Source organism: Eublepharis macularius, chromosome 1, assembly GCF_028583425.1.
Source record: "Eublepharis macularius isolate TG4126 chromosome 1, MPM_Emac_v1.0, whole genome shotgun sequence".
In the NCBI taxonomy this organism is placed as follows: Eukaryota; Metazoa; Chordata; class Lepidosauria; order Squamata; family Eublepharidae; genus Eublepharis; species Eublepharis macularius.
This window is the reverse complement of record NC_072790.1, coordinates 24,682,068-24,706,799: the sequence shown is the minus strand read 5'-3', so window position 1 is coordinate 24,706,799 and position 24,732 is coordinate 24,682,068. Positions and strand designations below refer to the sequence as shown.

Below are 24,732 nucleotides of genomic sequence, written 5' to 3'. Positions count from 1 at the left end.
AAACCAAATATGGAGTACTAAGTCACAACCACCAATGAAGACTCTGAAAACCTCTGAAGTTCCTCAGCATCTGAAAAACAGGCTCTCTATAAAGGGTTGTATGGAACAAATGAAGAACTATCAAATGAGCTAAGGCTGTAAAGTTAATATAGTTGAGTGAGACTAATCACCTTTGGAATGAAATATCCTTTAAGAGTGACATCCATAGTGGTGGCATGTGGCAAGTTCATAGGGACAATATTAGCAAACCTCTGCACTTCATGGATTACTGCATCTGTATAAGGAAGTTTTGATCGGTGTTCAGTCTGAGGCTGAGCAGACCCAATCACCATTGCAATCTCTTCTTGGACCTTATCTGTGAATAAAAAAGATTTCTTTCCATTAACATAAATTTCATTGTTTCTGATTTAATCCTTCAATGAAGGAGGCTAAGTCTTTTAATAAATTAAAAATAAGTATGATGAATTAGACATTACTCCCATCAAATATTGGGGTGGAGCCAACTATCCTCCTAGGAGCTTCCCTCATCCTATGAAACTTTTTCTCCAATTTAACTGGCTCTTCCAATGGAACAGTAACTGAAATTGGACAAAATCAAAAAGAGTCCAGTAGCACCTTTAAGACTAACCAATTTTATTGTAGCATAAGCTTTCGAGAATCAAGTTCTCTTCGGACTAACACGGCTAACTCCTCTGAAATTGGACAAAAGCTCCTTAGTCTGAAAGAAACATAAACCAAAAGGAAAAGTGGGTATGACAGACAGGTCTGGTTCCAGCTCTCTCCTGAGAAACAGCCAATGAGAGCTGGTGGAATGCTGGGCCAGTGACAGTAGGAGTCCATTGGAAGGCAGTTGCTGGGAAGAGGCTTGGAGATTGCTAAGGAAATGCAGCCGAGATATAGCTAGCTGTTAATCTGTTCTGTTACATAATAATCATTCCCTGCTTAACCACAATTTATCTTTGTATTTTGAAATAATTCATTACAGCATTCTATGTTGTAAACAAAAGTTATTCTTCATTTTGTTTTAACCCTGGCTGTTGTGAGTTGTTGGCCAGAAGGATCTCTCTCTCTCTCTCTCTCTCTCTCTGTCACACACACACACACACACACACACACACAAACCTCAACCACTCTGGTCACGACAAATGGGCCACATTTAATAAGCCCAGCCCCAGACTTACACAATGATTATACAATTATTACAAATAGGTTTGTGTTACTTTCTCACCCACAGGATAGAGCAATCCCTGAGCTTCTCACCAAATGGGTAATTGGGGAATGTGTGACATTATTTAATTCTATAGCATGCAGTTTTTTTAAACCGTAGAAAGATGAACCTCATTTCATGTTGAATGAGAGGGAGATTGAACAATGAAATTCTAGTCATCGTTATCCTACCCTTATCCAAGTTCTTCATGCTCCAAGCATCTTCACTTACTTACATACCTACTTATTTATTTATTATTTTATTTATAGTCTGCCTTCCTCAGTAAGACTCAAGGCATATTACACTGTGTAAACCAATGCAATCAATATAGGATTACAGAAACCTGGACCACAGCATAAAGTATAAAACATGATTTTATTTATATACTTGATTTAGACACTGCCTTTGTGCCAATGGAGGTGAAATTGGTTTACATTATTCTTTTCTCCATTTTATCCACACAACAACCCTGTCAAGTAAATTATGCTGAGAATGTGTGACTGGCCCAAGTTCATCCAGCAAGCTCCTATTGCAGAGCGGGGATTCAAATCTCAGTCTCCCAGATCCTACTCTGTTACTTTAACCACTACACCAAACTGATAGGGTTAAACAATTCCGAAAATGGTATTATATGTATAAAAACAACACAGTCCTTCGTTCTTTACTGATGTGGGGATGCACTCTTCATTTCCATTGAGTAACAAACTGGGAAAGCTTGTTGAAGTCATGAAAACCACACTAAGGAAAGTAAATGTAGTGAGGGAGGCTTGTGAACTCTAGAGGCTGAAAGCACGAAGTCTTCAAGCAGTATTCAACCCATTTTCAATATTATACTAGCTGGGGAAAACAGGAAGTATATCTCCCTGGTGCTTCCTGTTCTCCCTCCCTCCCAACGGCAACCTATTATTTCTTTCCATTCTTATCACTATGCATAACTGGAATCCAGATACCATAGAATAATGGAAACCAACCAATGGAAAGAACTCACTTTGGATTTCAGGGTACTTCATCATCAGCAACAGAGCCCAACGCAAGGTAGTTGAAGTGGTCTCTGTGCCTGCACCAAATAAGTTAGCCACAGTAGCTGTTAGGTTTTCATTATGAAAAAAATCATTAATCTTGTTCTTGTTCTTCTCCTAGGAGATAAGAAAAAACAAAGGACTAAGTTCCATCTCATTCCAATTCCATCCCATTCCCAAAAAAGCCAGAGCCATAGTCTGATTGTGCCCAGGTTACTGCAATAAGATCGAGGTGGGGACAAAGAGAGTCCCCGTATCAGTTGGGTCAGAACGCAGCTGCCAGATTATTGGCTGATACAAATGATAAGGGAAATAGGGAATCTTCTTGTTTTCTATTTGTTTCTATGCATGTCAAAGGGCTGGTTCTTATTTTCAAAACCCTAAATGATCTGGACTGGGATATCTGAAGATCACCAGCTCTAATGTAAGGCTGTTGTCACACGGGCTCTTATTTCGTCAGTTTTGCACTAGAAATTGTTTCTTCTGTTATCGTTATTAGAATGGATTCTCCCATCTTGACGACTGCTTGCGCTTCCAGTCAGTCACATTAAAAGGGAAAAGCTCAATTCGACAGTCTGTCAAAGTGCCTCTGGAAATGGGGCCCTAAAAATCCCACCCCCTTAAAAAAAAAAATTCACATATTTGCTCTATATCACTCTTCTATTATACCAATGTTGTGCTGGGCGAACCCAGCACAAGCCAACCGTGAGAGGTAGCAGAGCTTTCCCGCCCATGGCAGAATAGCGCTATAGCGCCATAAGGCTGACGGTTTTTTTTTAAAAATTACTTTGAGGCTTAATTGCGGGTCGCGCTGGGGCTTGTGGGAGTGTAGGGCAGGAGAATCAGTGTTAGGTGAGACAGATGATCGGGGAGAGTGAGCGTTTTGGTGTTGCAAAGTGTTCATAGTCGATCCAGGGCATTCACATGGAAGTGGATAAACACAACATAAAGAGTCACAAAATGTGAATTGGGGAGAATGACGAAATCGCAACAGAACCGGAATAAGGTGAGCATTCAGCGGAAGATGGCACTAGTTTGGCGCTAAATTTATGGCCGTGTGATGACGGCGTAAGCCTGTCTGATTCCTCTTCACCAAAGGCTTTATTATTTTGATCTTGACAAGGACAGGACCTTTTTGTTCATGGCACCTTGCTTATGGAATTCCTTCCCTGAATTCATTTATTCGGCTCCTGTTATTCTGAGTGTCAGATAAAAATGTTATTTCCCCATAATTTTAGTTGTTAATTAGTTAGTTAGTTAGTTATTATTACAGTCACAGACCAGCATAACACAGAAACAGGAAAGTGCATTACCCAAAATTATGATTTAAAAGTTGAAATTGCTGCTACTACTTGTATTGCCTTTAATGCTTTATTGCTATATTGATAATTACTTTTATTTATATGATTGTATTTACTGTTAGTGCTGTTTGGTTACTTGTTAATTTTTTTATGTTATGGTCCTTATAACATGAGACTGGACCTGCAACATGTGATCTATCCCAAAATGAACAACCACGAGGGACAATATGGATTCTGAGGAAGGCCTAATGCCAATAAAGGTGATTGGTTGATTGATTGATTGATTGATTGATTGATTGATTGATTGAGTGAGTGAGTGAGTGAGTGAGTGAGTGAGTGAGTGAGGCTGAGGAAAGAAGATATAACTATTTGATCCCTATATAATTTTCCTGATTGAGATTGTTCCTTTTAGGCTACTTTGAGCCACAAAAGAGAAAAAAGACATATATAGAATAGGACCTGTCTTTGTCCCTATCAGGCTTACAGGAGCTTGTGGAGCTGTTTTGCTCAAGGAAATGGTGCAGGGCAAACAGTTAACCACTCCCTTCATAGCATCATGGCCCCAATAATTTAATCCCCACGAAGCTGCTTTTTTTAAAACTAAAATGGGCCCCAAGGAATTGCTATTTGGCCTATTAGAACACACACAGTACCTGCGTTAATACCCCATGTTGCTCCAAATAGTAGCCTCCCAGGACTGTTGGGAAGACCAGAATGGGCAAATTATCAGAGCAGGAAGGCTTAAATCCCCCTTCCCTTTCACCCACAGTCAGAATCAGCTACCCACAATGCCTGGTAATTACATTTTAAAATGCTAAGTGCTAGTCATGAAATTCCCAGCATCATGGCTGGTTTGGCCTGAATCTCTGACCTAAATGCACCTAACATTTATGCCAAGAAGGCTGTATGGAGCAAGCAAGGGAGAAGGACACACCCCATAGAGTCCAGCAGAGAGCTACCATGGGGGTTGCTGGTAGGGTTGCCAGGCCCCCTCAACTTCCTGATGGGGGATTGGGGCCTGGCACTTACTTTGGGGGAGAGGGGGGATGCATACACGCGAAGCGCACGCACGTGCACCCCCACAAGCACAGTGACGTCACTTCAGGAGTGATGTCATAGTGCAGCCCCTGGGAGCATGGCCAGACTCTGCAGGGGCTGAAAACGGGCCCGATCTGCACCGAAATGGGCCCATTTTGAGGTGCTGTGGAGAGCAGGAGTGCTCCTGTGCTTCTCAGTGCCTGAAAATGGGCCCGTTTTGCCACAGATTGGGTCTGTTTTGAGGCGCTGTAGAGCGCAGGAGCGCTCCTGCGCTCCACAGTGCCCTAAAACGGGCCTGTTTTGCCGTGGATTTGGCCCAAAGGAACAAAAGTTAAAGAAAAGACCAGGGAAGAAAAAAATAACTCAAGAAATTAGGATACTACAGGAGCAGCTGAGGGCTTTTGCGAACAAAGAGGTAGAATTGAATTTAAAGACTTTACAGCAAAAATCTTTTGAAGGGGCAAATAAGCCAGGGAAGTATTTAGCTTGGCAACCGAAATGGGCCCATTTTGAGGTGCTGCGGAGAGCAGGAGTGCTCCTGTGCTCCTCAGTGCCCGAAAATGGGCCCGTTTTGCTGCAGATCAGGTCTGTTTTGAGGTGCTGTGGAGCACAGGAGAACTCCTGAGCTCCCCAGTGCCCTAAAACGGGCCTGTTTTGCTGTGGATTGGGCCCATTTTGAGGTGCTGCAGAGTGCAGGAGCACCCGAAAATGGGCCCGTTTTGCCACAGATTGGGCCCGTTTTGAAGCGCTGTGGAGCACAAGAGCGCTCCTGCACTCTGCAGCACCTCAAAATGGGTCCGATCCACTGCAAAAAGGGCCTGAAACGAGCTCGATTTTGCCCAAAATGGGTCCATTTTGAGGGACTGCAGAGCAGTCCACAGCGGCTCTGATCTGGGCCATAGGGGAGTGCGCACAGAAGATATGCACTCCCCGCTGGTTAGGTAAGTGGGGGCAGGCTGTGGGGAGCGGGGACGGGGGACCCCCCGCCCCCACCGGGGGTCTGGCATCCCTAGTTGCTGGTCCAGCTGAAAGGGAGGCAGAGAGTAGGTTTGCCAACTCAGGGTTAAGAAATTTGGGGGTGGAGCCTGGGAAGGGTGGGACTGGAGAGTGGAGGCACCTCGGCAGGGTATGCCACAGAGCCCCACCCCCTCCAAAGCATCCATTTTCTCCAGGGAAACTGATCTCTGTAGTCTGGAGATCAGATGTAATTCCAGAATATTTCCGGGCACCCCCTGGAGATTGGCAAACCTAGCAGAGAGAGAAGGAAGAAAATAAACATGTCAAAGGATAGAAGTAAGGAAGAAGGAGCAGGAACACAGGATACATGATGGGTGTTTGGGGATCTTTCCTCCCCAAACACCCACCAGGCCTGTCAAATGTTGTTTTTTGTCCATTATCAATGTGCATCTCTACCAAGACAGTTCCAATAACATATTGTTCCAGGTTAGGAAATCTCAGCTGGTTTGACATGCTGTTCTCTTGTTAAACTGAACTCCTTGTTGTGCATTCACACGCAACTGTATTTTTAAAACATAGGTTTGAAAGGTCCACTTGCTGTTACTTGGCATTTTTAAAAACTCTGTTACCTCTTGTTGTCGGATTAGAAAAGCATCAATAAAGCTCCTCTGGTCATTGACATCCAGTTCCTTGAGGTGTTTTATGAAGGCGTCTTGTATGAAGCTGAACAATTCATCCCTGTTATTAAGGACAGTCTTGCGACTGCTGAAGAGAAAGCCCAGTGCGGGAAACATGTTGTACAGCTAAAAGAATAACAGACGAGAAAGGGAAAGATTAGGCAAGCCCCAAATCCTACTGCTGGGGCAGAAATCTCAAACCTCTTTCTATTAAACTATCTTTGTTCCTTTTGTTCAGATAATTGGCCTGGAAGGATCCCATCTTCAGTTTGGTGCTGTGTTCTGTGATCCAGCAGAGTTGATCTACACACTCTGTGGGACTTCTTTGGTTCTGCTCTAGGAACAAATGCTACCCGTGAACACACAATCTTATCGTCTCTCAGCCAGTAATAAAAAAGTTGCATTTCAGTACTGATTGCTCACATTCAGTAAATAAGACAATAAGAAATTATTTTTAAAGGTTAACATAACCAGCCACAAAGTTTTAAATGTCGGGTGTTCAAGACATGCAAGCTGGCTGGGCAGGCAAGAAAAGAGCAGTGGCAAGACAGGGCCAAGGTAGCTAGACAGTAGCTAGGGGTATGCTACAGGTCTGCGGGGCACAGCATGGTCAGAATCTGGGGGCAAGAACTGAGGTTAGGCAGAACTGCAGGAAGCTTCAGAATTTGCAAGGCGCTCCAAGGCCAAGGCGAGAGGCCAGGCCCAGCAGGCAGAAGTCAAGAGTCAAGAAGATCAAGTCAGTCTTCAGAACACAAGATGAGTCTCATCCTCAAGGGGAAGCAGCTTCATACCTCCAGCCTAGGTCTTACTGGGCCCTTTAGTCAGCTGATGCTAGCAACTCTCATGGGATTCCTCCAGCCAAGGTGTGCTTCCTCAGCTGTTGTGGAGGGGAGACTCAGCTAGAAACTCTTTCAGCTGTACAGAACAAAGTTTGACGCTGCTGAAACCATGTTCTGGGCCTGAGTTGGGTTTGCCAGGTTTCCTGCTTTATCGGGACACTTCTCATTGGCAGTCCCTGCTCCCACCACCACTTGGTGAACCATTGGGGGGGGGGATAATGCAAAATAGCTGTTGTGTCAGTGGTGCAATATAGTTTCTCAGGGGAACTGGGAAATGACATCACTCTTTAGGATTCAGCAGCAAATCTTTGGCACAACCATAGAGTTTCTGTTGAATCCTAGAGGGGTATGGGTTTGCCGCAGCAATGATAACATGCTGCCAGTGTGCTGATGCCTCCCCTTGTTCCTCTGTGATATCATAACTGCTATTATATTTGCTCTCTTATGATTGCAAGTACAAAGGACATTTTTAATATTTGCATCCCTAGGTGGCATACTCAAGGGGATAGTTTAGTCAAATGCAGTTGCAAGGGAGAAGGGAAATTAGGTCATGTTTGCAACACACACACACCCCACTCACACAGAATGGACCGTGAAGATCCATGACGGAAGTTCAATGCAAGAGGCAGCTGAAGAGAAAGGAGAACCATTTCAATCCTTGCCTGTTTGTAAGCAAGCAAGGAAAGAAGTCTGTGTACAGCAACACAGCCATAAATGTCACACCCCCCCCCCACCAGCACTTCATTAAAGCATATTGTACATATAAGCACAAAGATTAATTTGGCCATCTACTTGGCGAAAAAATGGGAGGTGGGAGGTGGCAGTTTGAGAACTATTGAAACATAATAAAAGAAGAGAGAAGTGACTTTACCGGGGGGAGAAAAGTTAAAAGGGGAATTCTAAGCAACTATTATATTGGATTATTATATACAGTATTAAGTAATAGAGTTGTTATTATAAGTACTATAAGGATAGAAACTAATCAGTTTTATTTTTGGCGTGTAATTAGGTAATGGAGAATTTATGATAATTAAAATAGAATGAATATAAGATTTAAGGATAAGTTAATAGACGGATATATATTGAATGAATAGGTAAGATAGAGTATAGAGTATAAAATCAGATAAATGATTATTATTATTAAAGAGTATATGCCAAGAATGAAATATTTAATTGATAAGTTAAGTGGGGAAGAGAATGGGGATAGTATTGTGTTATAATAGATATGCTTAGAAGAGAGTGAAAGTATGTGTTTAATAGAATAAATAAGTCTGAAATGAGTAGGGGAAAATGGATATGGGGTTGGAAAACTGTTGGAAGTCAATAAAAGGGGGGGAAGGGAGGGGGTTAGAATTGGCAAATTAAAGGAAATTGATTGTAATGAATATAATATTGATTTCTAATCCAATAAAAATTTTTTTTAAAAAAAGATTAATTTGGCCATCTTAAGATAGTTGGCTGTCTTGTTTTTATAATTAAAAAGGGGTTTCATGATCCTGCATGTAAGATGGAACTGGGAAGTCTATTTTCTTTTGTTTTAAAGATCAAAGTTCATCACACTTGGTCACTATTGTTGATTTAAAAGGTTAATAAAGCCCGCATGGCCAGCAGTCTCTGATGCTTAAGACTGGGGGCCATACTTTGCGTCCCTGGAAGGAGGAGGAGGCAGCACCGTTTCCCAGGCATCTGGGTATCTGGCCAAGGGGCAGAGCAAGGAACCTAATAAGGTGGCTCCACCCAGCCAGCTGGCAGTCACTCTGTGTGCTTGGCCCACCCACCTCACCATGTAGCAAGGCAGGATTAGCTGACTGCTGTTTACAGAACCAGTTAGGAATTTTTTCCCCTTTCCCCAAAAGGGCATCGGGGAAAGGGGTTTTTTTGCCTACCTTCCACTGTTTGCAGACGTGTTGGGTAATTACAAATGGTGGAGCCATTGTAGCATGGTTACTGGCAGGATAGAGTTTGGGGATAGGAAGTGGGCTGGTGAGTACCAATGGCCCTTCCCCATTGGTGGGGAAATGGGGTCTGCCAAGAGCAGCTGGTATGTTTGTGATGGCTACTAGCTGCATGGGAAGACTTCCTGGGGGGACTCCCATAAGCATGTCCTTCCCTCATGCTGCATGACTGAGGCCTTAGGAGGTTGAAGGGGGAACCATTTTTGCCTGGCTGGCCGGGTCCCAGCCATGCACATGGATGGCTTGCAACTGGTGCAATAGGGCTTGCCCAGAAAGTAGGGTTCCCAGGTGTCCACTGGTGGTGGGCAAACTCCTGGGGATTTGTCCCCTTGTCCACCAATCGCTCAGTGGCAGGCACCTGAGGAGTGCGCGCCATGCACGCGCTCCCAACCAGTGCGGTGATGTCACTTCTGGAAGTGATATCATTGCACTGCCTGCAGGAGCCTTCCCATGCTTCATTTGGGGCCAATTTGGGCCCCAAACGGGCTGAATCAACCTTGTGTGGAGTGTGGGAGCACTTGCGTGGCTGGTACAGTGATGTCACTACCAGAAGTGACATCATCACGCTGGCTCCGGGGCATGCACCCGCTTTGTGCGCATGAGAAAGAAGACCTCATGCCTGGCACAAGGTGAATGCCAGGTACTCCATCCTCCTGATGGGAGGTGAAGGGGACCTGGCAACTCTACCAGACAGGTCAAGGCAGAGGTCCAGGGGTGACCCCAGGACTTGGCCTGTACCGCTAGTTGACCCTTGCTGTATTTAATGGTTGATGTTATATTTAATAAAGTGGCCCTTTAGTTCCAAGCCTCATGTCTACCTCTTCGTTCCAACTAGGGGGGCAATTACTTTTCCTGAATCCTACCAAAAGGAAAAGCCCCCAGAAACAGCTACTATTCCGTCTTTTGCACATCAAACTATAGGAACCACCTTAAGTATCATCACAAAAGATATTGATGTATGCATATTGTGAGTTTAATCCTTCTTGCTCTTCCCAGAGAAATCAGGAGGTAGAGCTTGCATTTAAATGTGTTTTTTTAAGTACTTTCATTTTTTCAACACCACACTGCTTTTAGATAAGATATTACAAATAAGTGTCTTCAAAAACGTTCACATTAACAGACTGAATTCTTGTCTCCAGAAAAATAGTTGGTGTCATAACTCAATCTCTGAAATTTTTCCACTACAAATTGCAACTTGGAAGAGTTATGAGTAGAGGGGGGCACGAACAGAAAAAAAACCCGAACATGATGTTCATTGTTTGTTGCCATCCATGAACAGGGGCTCATGAACAACCACGAACATGGCCCTGTTCACGAACATGTTCGTGGTTGGCTGTTTGTGGGAGCCAGCAGGCTCTCCTCCAACCATCATCCAAGTCAAGATCCCTACTGCACCACTCCCAGAAACCTGACCTCAGCAGGCAGCAGGAAAGGTACCAATAATAAATAATAGCTTAGCCCCAGAGCCTGGCAGGAGCCCTGGAACTTGAAGGGGTAGATCCCTATCCCACCACACACAAAGAAAATTCAAGCTCCAATGCACTCTCTCTAGGGGCAGAGTGAACTGCAGTTTTTAATTACTGTGTGGAGAGAGAAAAGATTCATTTGACTTTCTGGTTTAGACAGGCAAGCTGTGTGCAGCCTGAGGGTGTCTATGCATTTCTGAGAGAAATATTGATTCTGGTTTAGACAGCCAAACTGTGTGTGCGCCTGAGAGAGAAAGCTTAGGTATATCTGTGTGACTGAGCCTATGTACTTTAAGAACTGAGAACTATCTTTGAAACCATCAAGCTTAAGTATATTAGTATGAAACCGATATGTTTCTTGTAAAAATAAAAGTTTATTTTGGGGTTTTTTTTTTCATCCCAGAGTATTTGTCATTCCTATATATCCCATTCCTATCCTCAGGGCCACAAAGTCCCACAAAGGAGCCGACGCTTGGGCACATTATTAAAAGGGAAATTTAAGTTAACTATTTTGGAATATAATTCCTGGTGGCAGCAATCTACCCAGAGGGGGCTAGAAGAAAAGTGTAAAAGGCAAAATCTAACTGAGAAAGAAAGGAGGTCATAACAGATACTCTCAGAGGGATGTCTCTAGAGACCAGGGAACAAATGTGGGTACCACCTGCCCCCAGACTCCCGCCAGGTGCCAGCTGCTGGCTGGCAACCCTACCCCAAGCCCCATGGCTGCCATGAATCTCACATGCAACCTCTACCTTCTGCACTGCAGTGGAATAATTCTGAGAGGCCTGTACCATGTATTTTTTCCCTAATATTTTTGAATCAGTTTCTCAGGACAACAAATTACCATCAGACAATCTCTTGATGTGGTGCGGCCTCAAATGCGAGGCAGACTCACATAGACCCTGCCACAATATATGGAGCAAAATTTCAAAAATTCATTTAACTAATTCAAATGGGTAGATTACCGTGACAGAGGGACTTCCAACAAGCCGGGCATTTTCATTGATCAAGTTCAGTAGTCTTTCGAATGTGGGATCTTCATATTCAAATCGCTTGCCAAGCAATATGGACATGATAATATTGGCAACAGCAGTGTTCATGATTATGGTGTTCTCAAATGGTTTTCCTATTTAAAAAAATTGCTTTTACTTTGGAAAAAGCCTCACTATTGTTCTTCTCTGACAAAAGCTGACTCAGTTCACGTTGTGAAGAAGACAGAAATACTTCTTCCCAGAAGAGGAGGAGTTTTTTTTTTTTTACTTTGTGGTAGTTCTGCTTCAACCTGCCTTTCCTCTTCTACTAACATACATTTGTAGCTTTCACTGTACCTTGGATTTTCATGCCTTCCATTTTTTGAAAAAGTGTTGGACTGATTAGAAACCCCATGCAAGTTCCTGGCCTGTCCAAACAATCTAAATACTCATTCTGAATCCTTCTTTTAAGATACTTCATTTTTTTAAAAAAACTTAGAATGTTGCCCAGGGTGAGCTAGGGGAGGGAATACCTTTGTAACTGTCTTGTGGTCTAGTCAATCAGTCCTCTGCAAAACCAGAAGGGATGATGGTTTAGGTGACTGGACCAGTCAATCAGCATTCTGTACAGCCAATATCTAGGAAACTGGGAGAGCCAATTGTCCTGGGACTCAATTCATTTCTGAAATGTGTACCTCTGTCTAAAGCGGGGGGGGGGGGGGAATCCACAATGGATGTGCCTTCTCATGCTATGTACTATGTAAAAACTGATGTGCAGCATTATATTTGGGGAGGTTTTGACTAAGACATGCTAATAAGGCATGGAACAGTATAAGAACTCTTGCTGGAGTTCTACACTCTACAGGCTTAAACAAGTTTCATAATGTTAATTTTGTCTCTCCCCCAGGAATTCTGAGAACTATAGTTCTAGGATAGTAACAAATAATTGTCAGTATCCTCAAATTACAATTCCTAGTATTTTGGGGGGGAAAGATACAAGATCAAGGCATTACAAAAATCAATTTATCCTGTGCTTGTAGGTATGCTCTTGGACTGCAGAATATAATACCAACCAACCTTGGTAAGATTCAAACTTCTGTATTAGGAAATGGCATTCTTCAACAATTCTGTCCTCTATGGTCCTCTTGCCCATCCCATAGTCACGCAAAGTGGTTAAGGTAAACCGCCGCATCACTTTCCAGTTCTCACCATGAGCAAATACAACTCCTGAATGGAAGCAAAAGACTGGTTTCAAGAGCTGGTGTGATGGACTCAGCTTCAAATGCTGACATTGCCAGACAGTAAAGAGAATGATTGACATATTCCCCCCCTTTGGGGCTAGCCTGAAATGGCAGTTGGTGATAGAACGTTGAGGGTTTGACATTTGGAGTAAACAAACGAGTGAGGAGAGTTGGGATCTGAACAGAGGGGGTCAGCCAGTGAGTCCTCTATGTGAGGCAGAAAGGGAAGGAGTTCCCTTAAATCAGTACGTTCCTGAAGCACTTTTAGTCCTTGGACTAAAGTGGGAAAGACAGCACTAACTCCTGCATAGACTCAAGAGATCTGGGAATTATAGTGGGCCAAGGAAGTGTGTAGAAAGGAGTCTCCCCTTCGGCACCAGGAACAGGGTTATAGCTCATAACTATAACACCTGCCAGTATCTTGTAAGGGTTTGACTCAGTGGAGTACCCTAAGGTCTGTGAAGAGGAGGAGAAGTCATGCTCAGTGTGTGTGTGTTAAAAGTGGAGCATTTGTGAAGCAGTGCCAAGTACCTCTGAAAGAACTCACTTTAACATCTTTAAGTCTAATAACATCAACATCTCTCAAAGAAGCCAGCAACTTAGAATCATACCAAGTGTTTTATGCCTCACACCAGTGAAGTTTCTGTACAAAAACCTTTCTGTTACTTCAATTCAAACACCTGCCTACCTGCCTTCTTACGTTAACTATCTGTAAATAAACCTTCTGTTACACTTTGAATCTCCCCAAGAATTGTGTGCCAGTTTCTGTTTATGGGAAGCGCAAACCCCTGATCTTTCCCCTACTTGGACTTGGTAACCATTCCACTTACGTATTCCTAAGGGTGGGACAAGAAAGGAAGTTGAAGCTAAACATCCACCACACTACTAAAGGCTTCCCAGACCAGTATACAGCTTCATAGGTTTGGAGAGGAGAAATTTTACCTCAGGGTAGGGAAAGGTCAGCCCAAGCCTGAGGCAAGGGTTTGTGACACTGGCATGACCCTTAGGGTTGTGTTCACAAAACCTAGGTGTATAGAAAGAGGTCCTGCACATTAATGAAGGGGTGCAATGTGGTTTCCATGTGCTCTTTGTACAGATGCACATGGGCACTCCTTTGCGTACCCACAGTGAAGGCTGGGCTGGATCCAGCCATCATCAAAGGAGCTTTCAACCAATGTATAAAGCCTTCATCCACCTTAAGTCATTCTTCCCCCAGAGGAAGAGTCAGTTAAGTTGAAAAAGATTCCTCAGGCTGGAAAAAGGTCCAAACTGTGCTCAGTGGAGAGAGAGGACAAGGGTAGGAAATCAGCAACCAGAATGGGCAAACTTTTCCACACTGCAACACTTAGTTCCATATGTACTATTTAATTTTTTCCCCTATGGCATTTCCTTGAATAAAACTAAGGGCTGAGGATCAAGATTTCCCCCTCAACTGATACTGTTAGAAGGCCACCCTGAACTCTGTCCCTGGTTACTATTACCAAAATGGCTACCCAAGTTTGTCCCTGACTTCTAGAGGTTTCTCTCGGAACAAGCTCAAAGTGTAAATCAACACAACACAAGACCAATGGGTAAACTTTAATTCCAGAACCTCTCCTATATATACCGTGTTGGGTGGCAGGACTGTTCCCAGGCTGTGTGGCGCTTGCTGCTGGGCTGCGGAAGTGGTCTGCCACACCAGAGGCCAGGGTGTTGCTGCCACTTTGCAGTCTAGTTCTATAGTTTAGAAAACTCTGCTTTTCATATCTCCCAGCATAATTTGCTACAGTGAGACATAAGTAAGCAAGACTGCCTGTTCTTCCAAAGCAATGTTCTCACCATAGTTTCCTGTAGCCTCGTCAAAGATCGGGAAGTTGCCCCGCTCCGCAAATGCATCTGCCTGGTTCACCAAAGCCTCCTTTACAGTCTCGTAGCCCACCAGAACTACCATTTTCTGGGATCCCATTTGGAAGCTGAAGACCGGACCATACTGCTTGGATAACTGAAATGAAATTTTAAGCAATGAAAAAGATCACACAGTGGCAGCTTACTCAGAAAGACCAGTTAAGTACCAATTTAAACACCAAATCTCTGGGTGAATAGATATACTTAAAACTGGAACCTAAATGTCGTACAACTCCTGTTCCAGGCCTTTCTATCGTTGCCTTATTTTATACCACTTCACCAATAACAAGTCCCTCACCCTCCTTTTTTTTTTTTAAGTATACCAGGTTCACTGACAACTTGGGAGTGTGTAAGATAAAGTAGATTTAATTGATTACTGTGTTTTTTACACACACGCATGATTTCTTAATCCTGTACCACATTCTGTGGTTTTCCTGTTGCTTGTGCAGCTGCAGATCAAACGCAGCAGTGACACAGCCTCCATACAGCAGGTTTCCCACAGTTTCCCTGCCAAATCTCTCAGAAGTTGACACTCCAGGGCTTTGCAATTAAGAAAAACATCACTAAAGAATATCGATACGCCATTGTAACCACGGCTTTTTTTCTGGGAAAAGAGGTGGCGGAATTCAGTGGGTTGCCCTCAGAGAAAATGGTCACATGGCTGGTGGCCCCGCCCCCTGATCTCCAGACAGAGGGGAGTTGAGATTGCAGCGGCGCGGAGGGCAATCTCAACTCCCCTCTGTCTGGAGATCAGGGGGGGGGCACCAGCCATGTGACTATTTTCAAGAGGTTCCAGAACTCCGTTCCCCCACGTTCCTGCTGAAAAAAAGCCCTGATTGTAACTATAGATGTAGCAGGTTCTTGGGGTCCCCAGGTTTCATTTTAGACAAAGCACGTCTCTAGCCCAGTGTTTCCCAACCAGGGTTCCATGGGATGACATCAGGAATTCTATGGGAAATCGTGGAAAAAAATTAAAAAATTGAAATACTGCAAAAAAAAAAATCCCATGCATACAAGCCCAAATACCACAGTGCAAGTAAACATTATATTTACTTTGGATGTAAACTTTTATTTTGATGTTTAAGACAACTTATTTTGATTTGATGTAGGAAAAAGGATTAGATAATACAAAAAGACAGATGGGCAGTGCAATCCTAAGGGGTGCAGGGAAAGTGAATAGGAACCGAACTAAGGCTCGCGACGGCGGAACTGGCTCCTACGTGCGTGTAAATGGCCTTCCATCGGTGGTGGCACAAGGCGCAGCACCGCTGGCAGGCTGGCGCCGCCGCAAGCGAGAGGTGGCTGGGGGGCAGAGAAGCGGCATAGAGCCCCGCGTCGGCACAGGAGGGGGTGGGGAGGAGGGTGAGGCCAGAGTTAGTTTGCTCCCTAAGCCCTTCCAGAAGCAGGAACGCCCACAGCGGTGCAAAAGAGCTATACCACGAAAGAACAAGGCATAGCCCATAGGTGCCCACTGAACGGCGAAAACTCGGCCCCCTCTCCAAGCGCCACGCCCCCGTGGCCTGAAGGAGCATAGGATGGGAACTATCATGGGGACCAATCAGCGTGCGCTCCCAGCGTGGACGAGCCCTCCTCCCCGCACTCAATCACCCACAGCTGCACCCTATAAAACATCTGGCCAGCACAGCCCGCGCTCTCAGGTAAGTGAGCACATGGCTGGAAGCTCTGCCCGTTTGCTGTGTGCCGTGGGCAGTTTAAACACGAGGAGGGAGAGAGGGTGCCCACGGTGGCAGGCACTGAGTGCACTTTGGGGACTTTGCAAGAAAAGTGGGAGAAGTGGGCACTCGCTGAAGGGAAGAAGGGAAAACTCCAGAATGTCTGGCTAACTAACAACAGCCACTCCTGTTTCCTTGCAGGTGTCCTGACTCTGAAGTTCCAGCTCAGTAAGGAGCAAGGAAGCACTGACAGGTAAGGAGGAGATGGGGCAACAGCTGACCTGTCTCGCTGATTAGTGCTACCTGCCCCATCACCTGAACTCACCTGACCACTAGCCCCTTCAGGTGAGGCTCTGCAGGGGAGGGGGCGATGGCGGTAGCCCCTGCCTGCCCCAGAGGCAGTTGCCCAGAAAACTACCCTTGACCAGGTGTTTGTGACTACCTGCCCGTTTCCTCCCTTAAAGGTAAAAGCACCTCAAGGCAGAGTGCATCCTCGCCAGACGGTCTTGCATCAGCTGGTCACTGCTGCAGCCGCTGCTGCTTTCTACTATGTGCATCTTCTCAGACGTTGGAGTGTGGGCTTTGCCCAGGCCGTGGATTGAGGCAAAGCCCACATATGTGTCTTTCTCTTGCAGGCACGTCCCGAGCATGTCCGCCTCTCCCCGCCCTGCCCTGCCCTAATCCTCTGCGAGTAACATTTGGATTCAGCCCAGGAAGCAATATCTCACAGCAGTCCGCATCTCAGCCTTGCCTCTAGGAGCAAGACGGAGGGCTGTGCGAAATGCCTTGGCTCCCTTTCCAGCCTAGGAACAATGGCACTCTTTCCAGTTTAATAAAACGAGTTGAAAAACAACAAACTTCTGTATTTGCATGCCTGACTTTGTCAGCCCCTCCCCCAACACCCCATCACACATTTCCACTCACACATCCCCACAGATGTATCAAGCAGACCCCGTTCAGCCTCCCTGCCCCCTTCCTCCCCCCAATGTAACGTCAAGCAGAGGGGTGGAAATTGAACCGTGGCCCATGAATGTCTGCGGGGAGAGGGGAGGCACCGAGGACTTTCATTCCCTGATAGGCTGAGCTGCTGGCCTCTGGTAAGCCAGGAAGAGGGTCGCCGCAGGTGGAAAGCCGCTGCCAGGGGGTGAGAGATGGGAGGGAATAGGGTCTGCTCACATGAACCCCGACCCCATCATCGAAGAAATGAGGGTGGCGGTAAATGGTTGCCACATCCCGGGCAGGCACATCCCGCCAAGGCGTCACTTGGTGACTGAGCCCTGCTGCCGAGAATGACTGCTGCTCGGTTCAGGGCTCCCTGGGCTCCTCATGGCAGGGTGCCTGACCGTCTCATGCCAACATCTCTGGACACGGCCGCCTTGGACTTGATACTGCATTGGGCAAATGGGGAAGCGACTCCTCAGACCATGCCCACCCCTCCCCGATTGCAAGCTCCACCCAACGCATGGGCCGGGGCGGTCTGCCGGCATGGGCGTGGTCTGCCTGTTGCTCTGGAGGCTGCCCAGGATCATGAGCTGCTCACTGGCTGCACCTTTTCTGGCCCGTCCCCCAGCCATTTGCCAGGAACAGCACCCTTTGGCAGCGTCCAGTGGCGCCCGCGCCTCCGCCCTGCCCACAACGCTTTCTGGCTCTTCTGATTTGCATCTCTGCGCCACTGCCACCGCTGCTGCACATGCACTTTGCTGGCACGGGATCCGGCCCAGTGGCACTGCAGCTCCGCCTGTGCTGCCATGCCGGCGTTACGGGCGGCCATAGGATTGCGCAGTAAATGCTTTACTCTTTCTCACAATGTAAGTTGATCCACTAATCCCAGCTCTTTACAAATAAATGTTCTTGACAATAATTTAATAGTAATTGAATTGAGCTCCTTGCCATCCATTTTTTCTGGCCTATGGGATTCCTCTGGATATGAAAAGTTAATTTAGGGGTTCCTCCATGGAAAACAGTTCGGGAAATATTCCCTTGCCTTCTGAAGATATCCTTTTCCAATACATCTAGAGACATACTTCTTTAAAAAATGAAAGCTGGGGATTCAAAGAAACTGTTACACCTATTGTTATAGGGATATATTGATATAACAGTACTCTAATGCCGATTTTTTAAAAAACAGAAAGCCCCTCATGGAGGAAGAAGGAATTCAATCCAGGCTTTACTAGATCTTTCCCAAAACTTTGGAGCAAAGGAGGTGTGAGGAAAATTGGAGAAAAGCCAAGGAAACCTCCAGAGATACACAAATATACCATGTGTATGAAAAGCTGCTTCCCAAAAACCCATGTGAAAGATACCCTTGTTATCTGGTAATAATCCTGGTTATTTAACTGTCCTGAGAGAATAACAAATATCCTATTTACCTGAAAGGAAGAATATGCACCATCAAGAAAAAGAGGGGGCTGTCTAAAATTCACGTACAAGTTAAAGTGATGTACAGTAATTTTTTTAAAAAAAATCCCTTTTGGATATTTATGATACATTACAGATAACAATGGGGAGACTGCTTGAATTCATCCGACAGTTTCCTCTTAAATTACCTCTTCTCAGCATAGTGCTGTGTCATGCCCTGGGGCGCCCCCTGGCGGTGTAGGCGGCGGCGTGGGGTGGGGCCCCCTCGGCGGATCCGTCCTGCGAGCGTCGGGCCGCCGTCGCTAGGCCCAGGGCGCGAGGGTCTCTTCCCAGGTGGCCTCAGAAATGGGCGGCCCTTGTCTGCACCGGGAGTCCAGGCAGCACGTGGCTCCACCCAGCCGACTGCGCCTTAACGTCAGGGCAGCCGGCTTCCTTCTCCTCCCTGACCAACCTGTGGAGCCCTCCTAAATACCCTCTTCCCCCTTTAGCTCCACCCCCTGTCCCATGCACCCCCACCCAGGGCCATCCCTACCACCTGAGCCAGGTGTGGCCACGCCCGTCGGCCCCACCCGGCCCCAGCCCGTTGGTGGGCTTCGTGGGGTTTTCCCGCCCCCTTGCCTCTGCTGCCCTCCCCCTCCCTGATGGGCAGCGGGCGGGGCCTTTCCCGGCCCGGCCCGGCCGGGCCCGCCTCCGCCCCAGCATCCAGGTCGGCCCGGCTGGCTCCCTCCCTTCCCCCGCCCCATTGCGGTGGGGAAGCGCCTGGGCCGGCCGAGAGCGCCTGCGCCGGCGTCCGCCCGCTCGGCCCGGCTGGGAGCGGCTCGCCCCCGGCCCTTTCCTTGTGCTGGCGCGCTGCCTGCCGCCGGAGCCGCCGCGGAGCCGCGGGGGCCAGCGGGGGCCGGCCCGGGGCGGCGGCCGGCTGCGCGGCGGCGGCCGGCGCCCCGGGAGAGCAAGGGCCGTGCCGCGCGCCACCCCATGGGGCCTTCTCGGCGGCCCCTCCGCTGCCCTCCCCTCGCCCCCCAGGTAGGTGGCAGGGGGGGGTGGTTGCTGCCGCGGGGGGGTGGGGGTACTCGGAGTCTGAGGCCCCCGAGTCGGGCCTCGGACATGCTGAGATATCCATTCTACTTGGTCAAATGTACTTCTTTATCCTCCATCCCCCCAAAGACCACCAGTGCATATCGCTCATTTTTCATTTTAGTTCTATGAACTGCATTAATTATCTGCTCAGTACTGAATACCATTTCCCCCTTAGTGTAAAATCCATTTGATTTTTATCTATATTCTACTATTCACTACCTGACTGTCTACCAGAGACCACTCTAAAAATGATAACATTTTAATGTAATTGGTCTATAGGATGCTAATAATAATCAAGACATTTCCTACTTTTGGGATAAGTGCCAATAATGTGTTTCCAGGAGTCAGGAATATCAGATCTCACCTTTGACAGTGCAATCTTTCTGCTTGGAATTTCTTATCATCCTGCACTGGAAATCCATCATATAGGTGCTTTCTCTAAATTAGCATTCACAATCACTCTCTGGATTTCTTCCATGCTAACAGGCATATTTAACTCTTCACATCATCTCATGAAATTTGTGAAATATCCAGTTCTCCTAAGAATTTTCTTACCAGTTCTTCAGCAGTATTCTTTGATTTATTTTTTTTTACACAGCACATGAGTCGTCTTGCAGTTTTCTCAGGACTATGTGTTGGTTTTCCAGTATATTTTATGGATGGAATCAATTTCTTATAATTTCTTGCAATTTTTGCAAGAAATTACCCAATTTACCCAATTACCCAATTTAAAGAACATCTGCTTCATACAATCCACAGCTTCTGCCAATGTTTTGCTCTCTCAACCTTTCTACTCACTGGTACACTACTAATAATTTCTTATAAACCCTTAGCTAAGTGTAACTTACATTGTGCTTCTACATGTTTTATGAATACTTCCTCTTCTTTCCTTTCCTTCGACTTAGATTGTAGGAATTTGTTGGCATAATAAACGTGACAACTTTTCTGACTTCCTGGATTATGCTCAAGGCATGCCTGGGTTGTTGTCCATACAATTCCAATCAGTACTGGCAGTAAGGTTCACTGAGTAGATCTGAGTAAGATTCTGAATCAACCTGCTTTGAATTGCACCTTAATGCTTCATGTTGTAGCAGAGAAGTATTGGATTTTCAAGGTCTTGACTGATTTACCAGAGCATGCTATACCTCAGACATAACTTTTGTTCCAACTTTCTACATTTCCATTATTATTAATGGGGACACCTCTCCTCACTAAATTTTGAATACGTTCCATGAAAAGTTCTTTTCAACTGGGTTAAAGATTCTCCAGGAATCTATCCGATTGATACGATCTAAATTCTGGAAAAAATAGTTTTTGAGGAATGCTTTCTTCAATTTAAGTTGAAAGAGGTCTTTGATTTTGTCATTGGCACTGCAAGGGTTGAGTTAATGGAGTTCAGTTATGACCACAACCAGTACTTGTTTGTTATTTTAATGGGTTCTGGTACTCATTTAGACTGATATACATCAATTCCTCCCTCAGGAGTTGGGAGAACCCACAAAAGATACGCAGCACAAATGAGTACTGCCACAAAAAAGTCCTGACAATTATTACCGCTTATGTACTAATACGTTAAGTGGTGGTAGTGGAAAGTGCTTTCAATTTGTATGTGCCTTATGGTGACCCTGTAGGTTTTTCAAGGCAAGATACAAATAGAGACCATTGCCTACCTCTGCATAGTGACTCTGGACTTCCTTGGTGGCCTCTTATCTAAGTACTAACCAGGGCCAACCCGGCTTAGCTTCCAAGGTCTGACAAGATCAGTCTAGCATGGGCCATTAAGGTCAGGACAATATATCAAGTATGTTTTATTAATGCATAGACAAGTTGTGTGACATATATATTTGCACATATGTGACATATATATTTGCACATTAATGCATCCCTTTTGGATGGAGAAACTTGAAGTCTCTCTGCTCTACAAGACCAGCACAACACAAGGATCTGGAAGAGACAAGAACAAAAAGCTTACCTTTAACAGGGTTCTGTAACGCCTCTTCAGGTCCATTAGGTGGAGGTTTCCAATTAGTGGTAATGGTTGTGGTCCTGGTGGAAGATTATGGCTACTGCTGTTCCAGAAATGGCTCATTTTCCAAAGGAATGCAATTGCCAGGGGAAATAGGAACAACACAGAAAGAGGATCCATCCAAGCCATTTCCTGATAATGAAATTTGCCTGCAGTGGTTATAGCAAAATTTGCAATAGAATTTGATCAAGGACAGTGTCTGCCAACTGAAATGCACAGCATAAATTGTTCATATAGACGCAGCCCTATATAGATTCTAACAAATAATTCAACCCATCCATCTTATGGGAACTATTTTTTCTGTGTACTTCAGCTATAAAAACCCTGATTGTGATTCAGTGGGTGGTGTCTGATTTATCAAATGAACAGAACAGGTCTAAACTCTCTTGACTCCTGACTGAAGGCTCAGCACAATCTTATCTGGAAGGTTATTTTAGTTAATTATATACCAGGTCCACCCCTAACCTGGATAGCCCAGGTGAGCCTGATCTCGTCAGATCTCAGACGATAAGCAGGGTCAGCCTTAGTTAGTAATTGGATGGGATACCTCCAATGAAGACCCATGTTGCAGAGGCAGGCAATGGCAAACCACCTCTCTTAGTCTCTTGCCATGAAAACCCCAGCAGGGGGTGCCAGAAGTCAGCTATGACTTGAGGGCACCAAACACACACACATATACCAGGTCCAAAGAATAGCATTGCTAGTGAGTTGTTGGGTTAATTGAACTTGTTGCTAGAGAGAAATTTCGAAAACCTGAAAATGACTTTCTGAACTGTTGTCTCATTGAGCACATGGCAAATATTTTGAAAGAAAGAAATGGAGGCGACTTTCCTCATTTCAGCTTTTCTAGATAATAGGGATATGTGTGTGTGTGAATCTGCATTTTTCTGTAGAGTGACTAGTATGATGTGCACAAAAGAAAAAAAACACTGGCCCACATTTTATTCATTTTAATATTAGCATTGTCCATTGTTTATCTTTGTGTAACCCCCAGAGTCCCAAGGACCAGGTTCAATGTCCAGAGGTATGTTTACCAATTCAAAATATAACTGTAATTTATTTACACACAACTATGAAAACATTCCCAAAGTTCTCAGTACTGGATCAATAACCAGTGACCCCAGTGCAAAGTCCTACTCACAATCCCTTGGTAAAGTATGCAGACAGTTCTGGGGATTTGGCCAGAGGCTATGCCTGGAAGAGCGTCCCAAATATTCAGAAGGCCTTGCCACAGCAGGACTCTTCTTGTGAAGTTGCTGGCTGAATCCTGGGGCTTGCTTGTTGCCCAAGGAGCAGTTCCCCTATTCTCCTAACAAGACAAAGGGGGGCAGGTCTGTACTACAGTGCTGGTCTCAAGCAGTCAATGAGTTCAGCAGCCAGCAATTCCTGCTCTTGCTTCTTCAGCTCTTCCCAGCTACTGCAGCTCTTCCAGCCAGTAGTTTTGAAGCAGACCCCTGCCCCAGAGAAACAGTTGACCTCTGCCCTAGAAAAGGAGAGTGCAAATTTATCAGAAGACAGTCAGTCTGAGAGAGTACGCAACTCTCTCCGGGAACAATGAGGAACTAACAGGCACGTAACCTTATGTGGAGCAATAGGCACATACACGTGTTCAAGCCATGAGGACAGCAGTATGTGAATTTGTAACTGTAACTTGTGTTGTAACTATGCATTTTGCCTATATAAGACAAGTCTGTTCTTCTGCTCAATGGGCTCAGTCTTCAGTGGCATTAGTCACACTGGGACCCCGCCGGCTAATAAAATGCCTGTCCTTCCTGAATAACTGTCTGGTCTCAATCCTTGGTACCCCTGGTTCTGCTACATAATTGGGGGCTCTCCGGGATTTGAGGGGACACTTGGGGTCCCTCTTGACCCCCAGTCCGGTGCTGCCCAGTTCCAGACCAGGTAGACCTGTGGGCGCCCCCTGTTTTCAGGAACAGGTTCTACTCTCCTCGGGAGTTGGGCGGCACTGTCTGAGGCGTCAACGGCCGCTACGCAGATCAGGAACAACTGAGCTAAAGCAGCCCCAGGTACGTGAGTATGGAATAAGTTGGGGTACCGTTCTTTTTTAGGAACGAAGAGGGGCCTGATCACCCCCTAGCACAGCCCAAGTAGGAGAGTCGGTGGGACTCATCCGAACCCGCTGTTGCTGTAGGTTTTTGGGTTGGAAATTCATTGAATGTGTGAAGTAAGTGGCATGCCACAGGGCGATCGGTGTGTGAATCTTGTCTGGTCTTTGTGTAATAATGGGAGGATCAAAGTCTGCACTCACTCAGCCAGAGTTAGTGATACAACATTTTGATGAGGTATATGGGGATTGGAAAAACAACCAGGCAACCCTGTGCGTACAGACCCAGATAAGGTTTATTTGGTTTATTATGGTATATACCTGGGTGGTTAGAGGGGGAGAACAAGGACAATGAATAAGAGTCCAAGAAAAGGCTCTACAGATAAAAGTTCTCTCAGGGCGTTGGCCGGCGAGTCGACAGGTTCTCTAAATGTTCCTCCGGACAGTCCCTTGAGACTATTGTCAAAGTGCTGAGCTAGTACTATGGGAACACAGGGTTTAAGGGGAAAGGTAATGGTTAAATACTGTGTGGAGGAATGGCCAAAGTATAAGGTGGCAACAGGTCTCATTTGGCCAAGGTATGGAAGTTAATTCAGATGGTAGATAACTTTAAAGTTATATGGAAAGGATAAAGAAAATTCTCTCACACAGGAGAGCGATTATGCAGTTGTGTGGATATGGTTGTTGTAATGCTGAAATATGTCTTTTTGAGGATGCAACCAAGGAAGGGTCCCAAAAATCTATCAACCATCGGCATCTCCCTTGCCGAAATGGGAATGCTTGGGTAATTTGCCTCCTCCTTGTCATCATGTCCAACCTGATGATGATGAGGAAAAGGGAGAGGGACAAGAGCCCTCCCCCCAGAAGCCAATAGGGTAGACCCATATCAGGGTCTAAGGAAAAAGTTGAGACAACTCCAGAAGGATTTGGTGAATTTACCCTTGGAACACAAGAAAGGGCAAATTTTAAAAGAAACCAAAG

The 24,732-nt window shown here is 45.7% G+C and overlaps 1 protein-coding gene across 4 annotated transcripts in view; it reads right to left on the bottom strand.

Moving 5' to 3' along the window:
* Nucleotides 1–22,047, bottom strand: part of LOC129325865 (cytochrome P450 2K1-like) — a 69,005-nt gene extending 46,958 nt beyond the window's left edge. For all 4 annotated transcript variants that reach the window (XM_054973863.1, XM_054973847.1, XM_054973839.1 and 1 more), the window contains exons 1-7: nucleotides 21,633–22,047; nucleotides 14,490–14,652; nucleotides 12,508–12,657; nucleotides 11,425–11,585; nucleotides 6,152–6,325; nucleotides 2,196–2,343; nucleotides 171–355 (exon numbers count right to left, since the gene is read on the bottom strand). In XM_054973863.1, coding sequence (XP_054829838.1) covers nucleotides 171–355; nucleotides 2,196–2,343; nucleotides 6,152–6,325; nucleotides 11,425–11,585; nucleotides 12,508–12,657; nucleotides 14,490–14,652; nucleotides 21,633–21,815 — 1,164 coding nt within the window. In that variant the 5' untranslated portion in view covers nucleotides 21,816–22,047. The remainder of the gene's footprint in view (nucleotides 1–170; nucleotides 356–2,195; nucleotides 2,344–6,151; nucleotides 6,326–11,424; nucleotides 11,586–12,507; nucleotides 12,658–14,489; nucleotides 14,653–21,632) is intronic.
* Nucleotides 22,048–24,732: the final 2,685 nt, after the last annotated feature.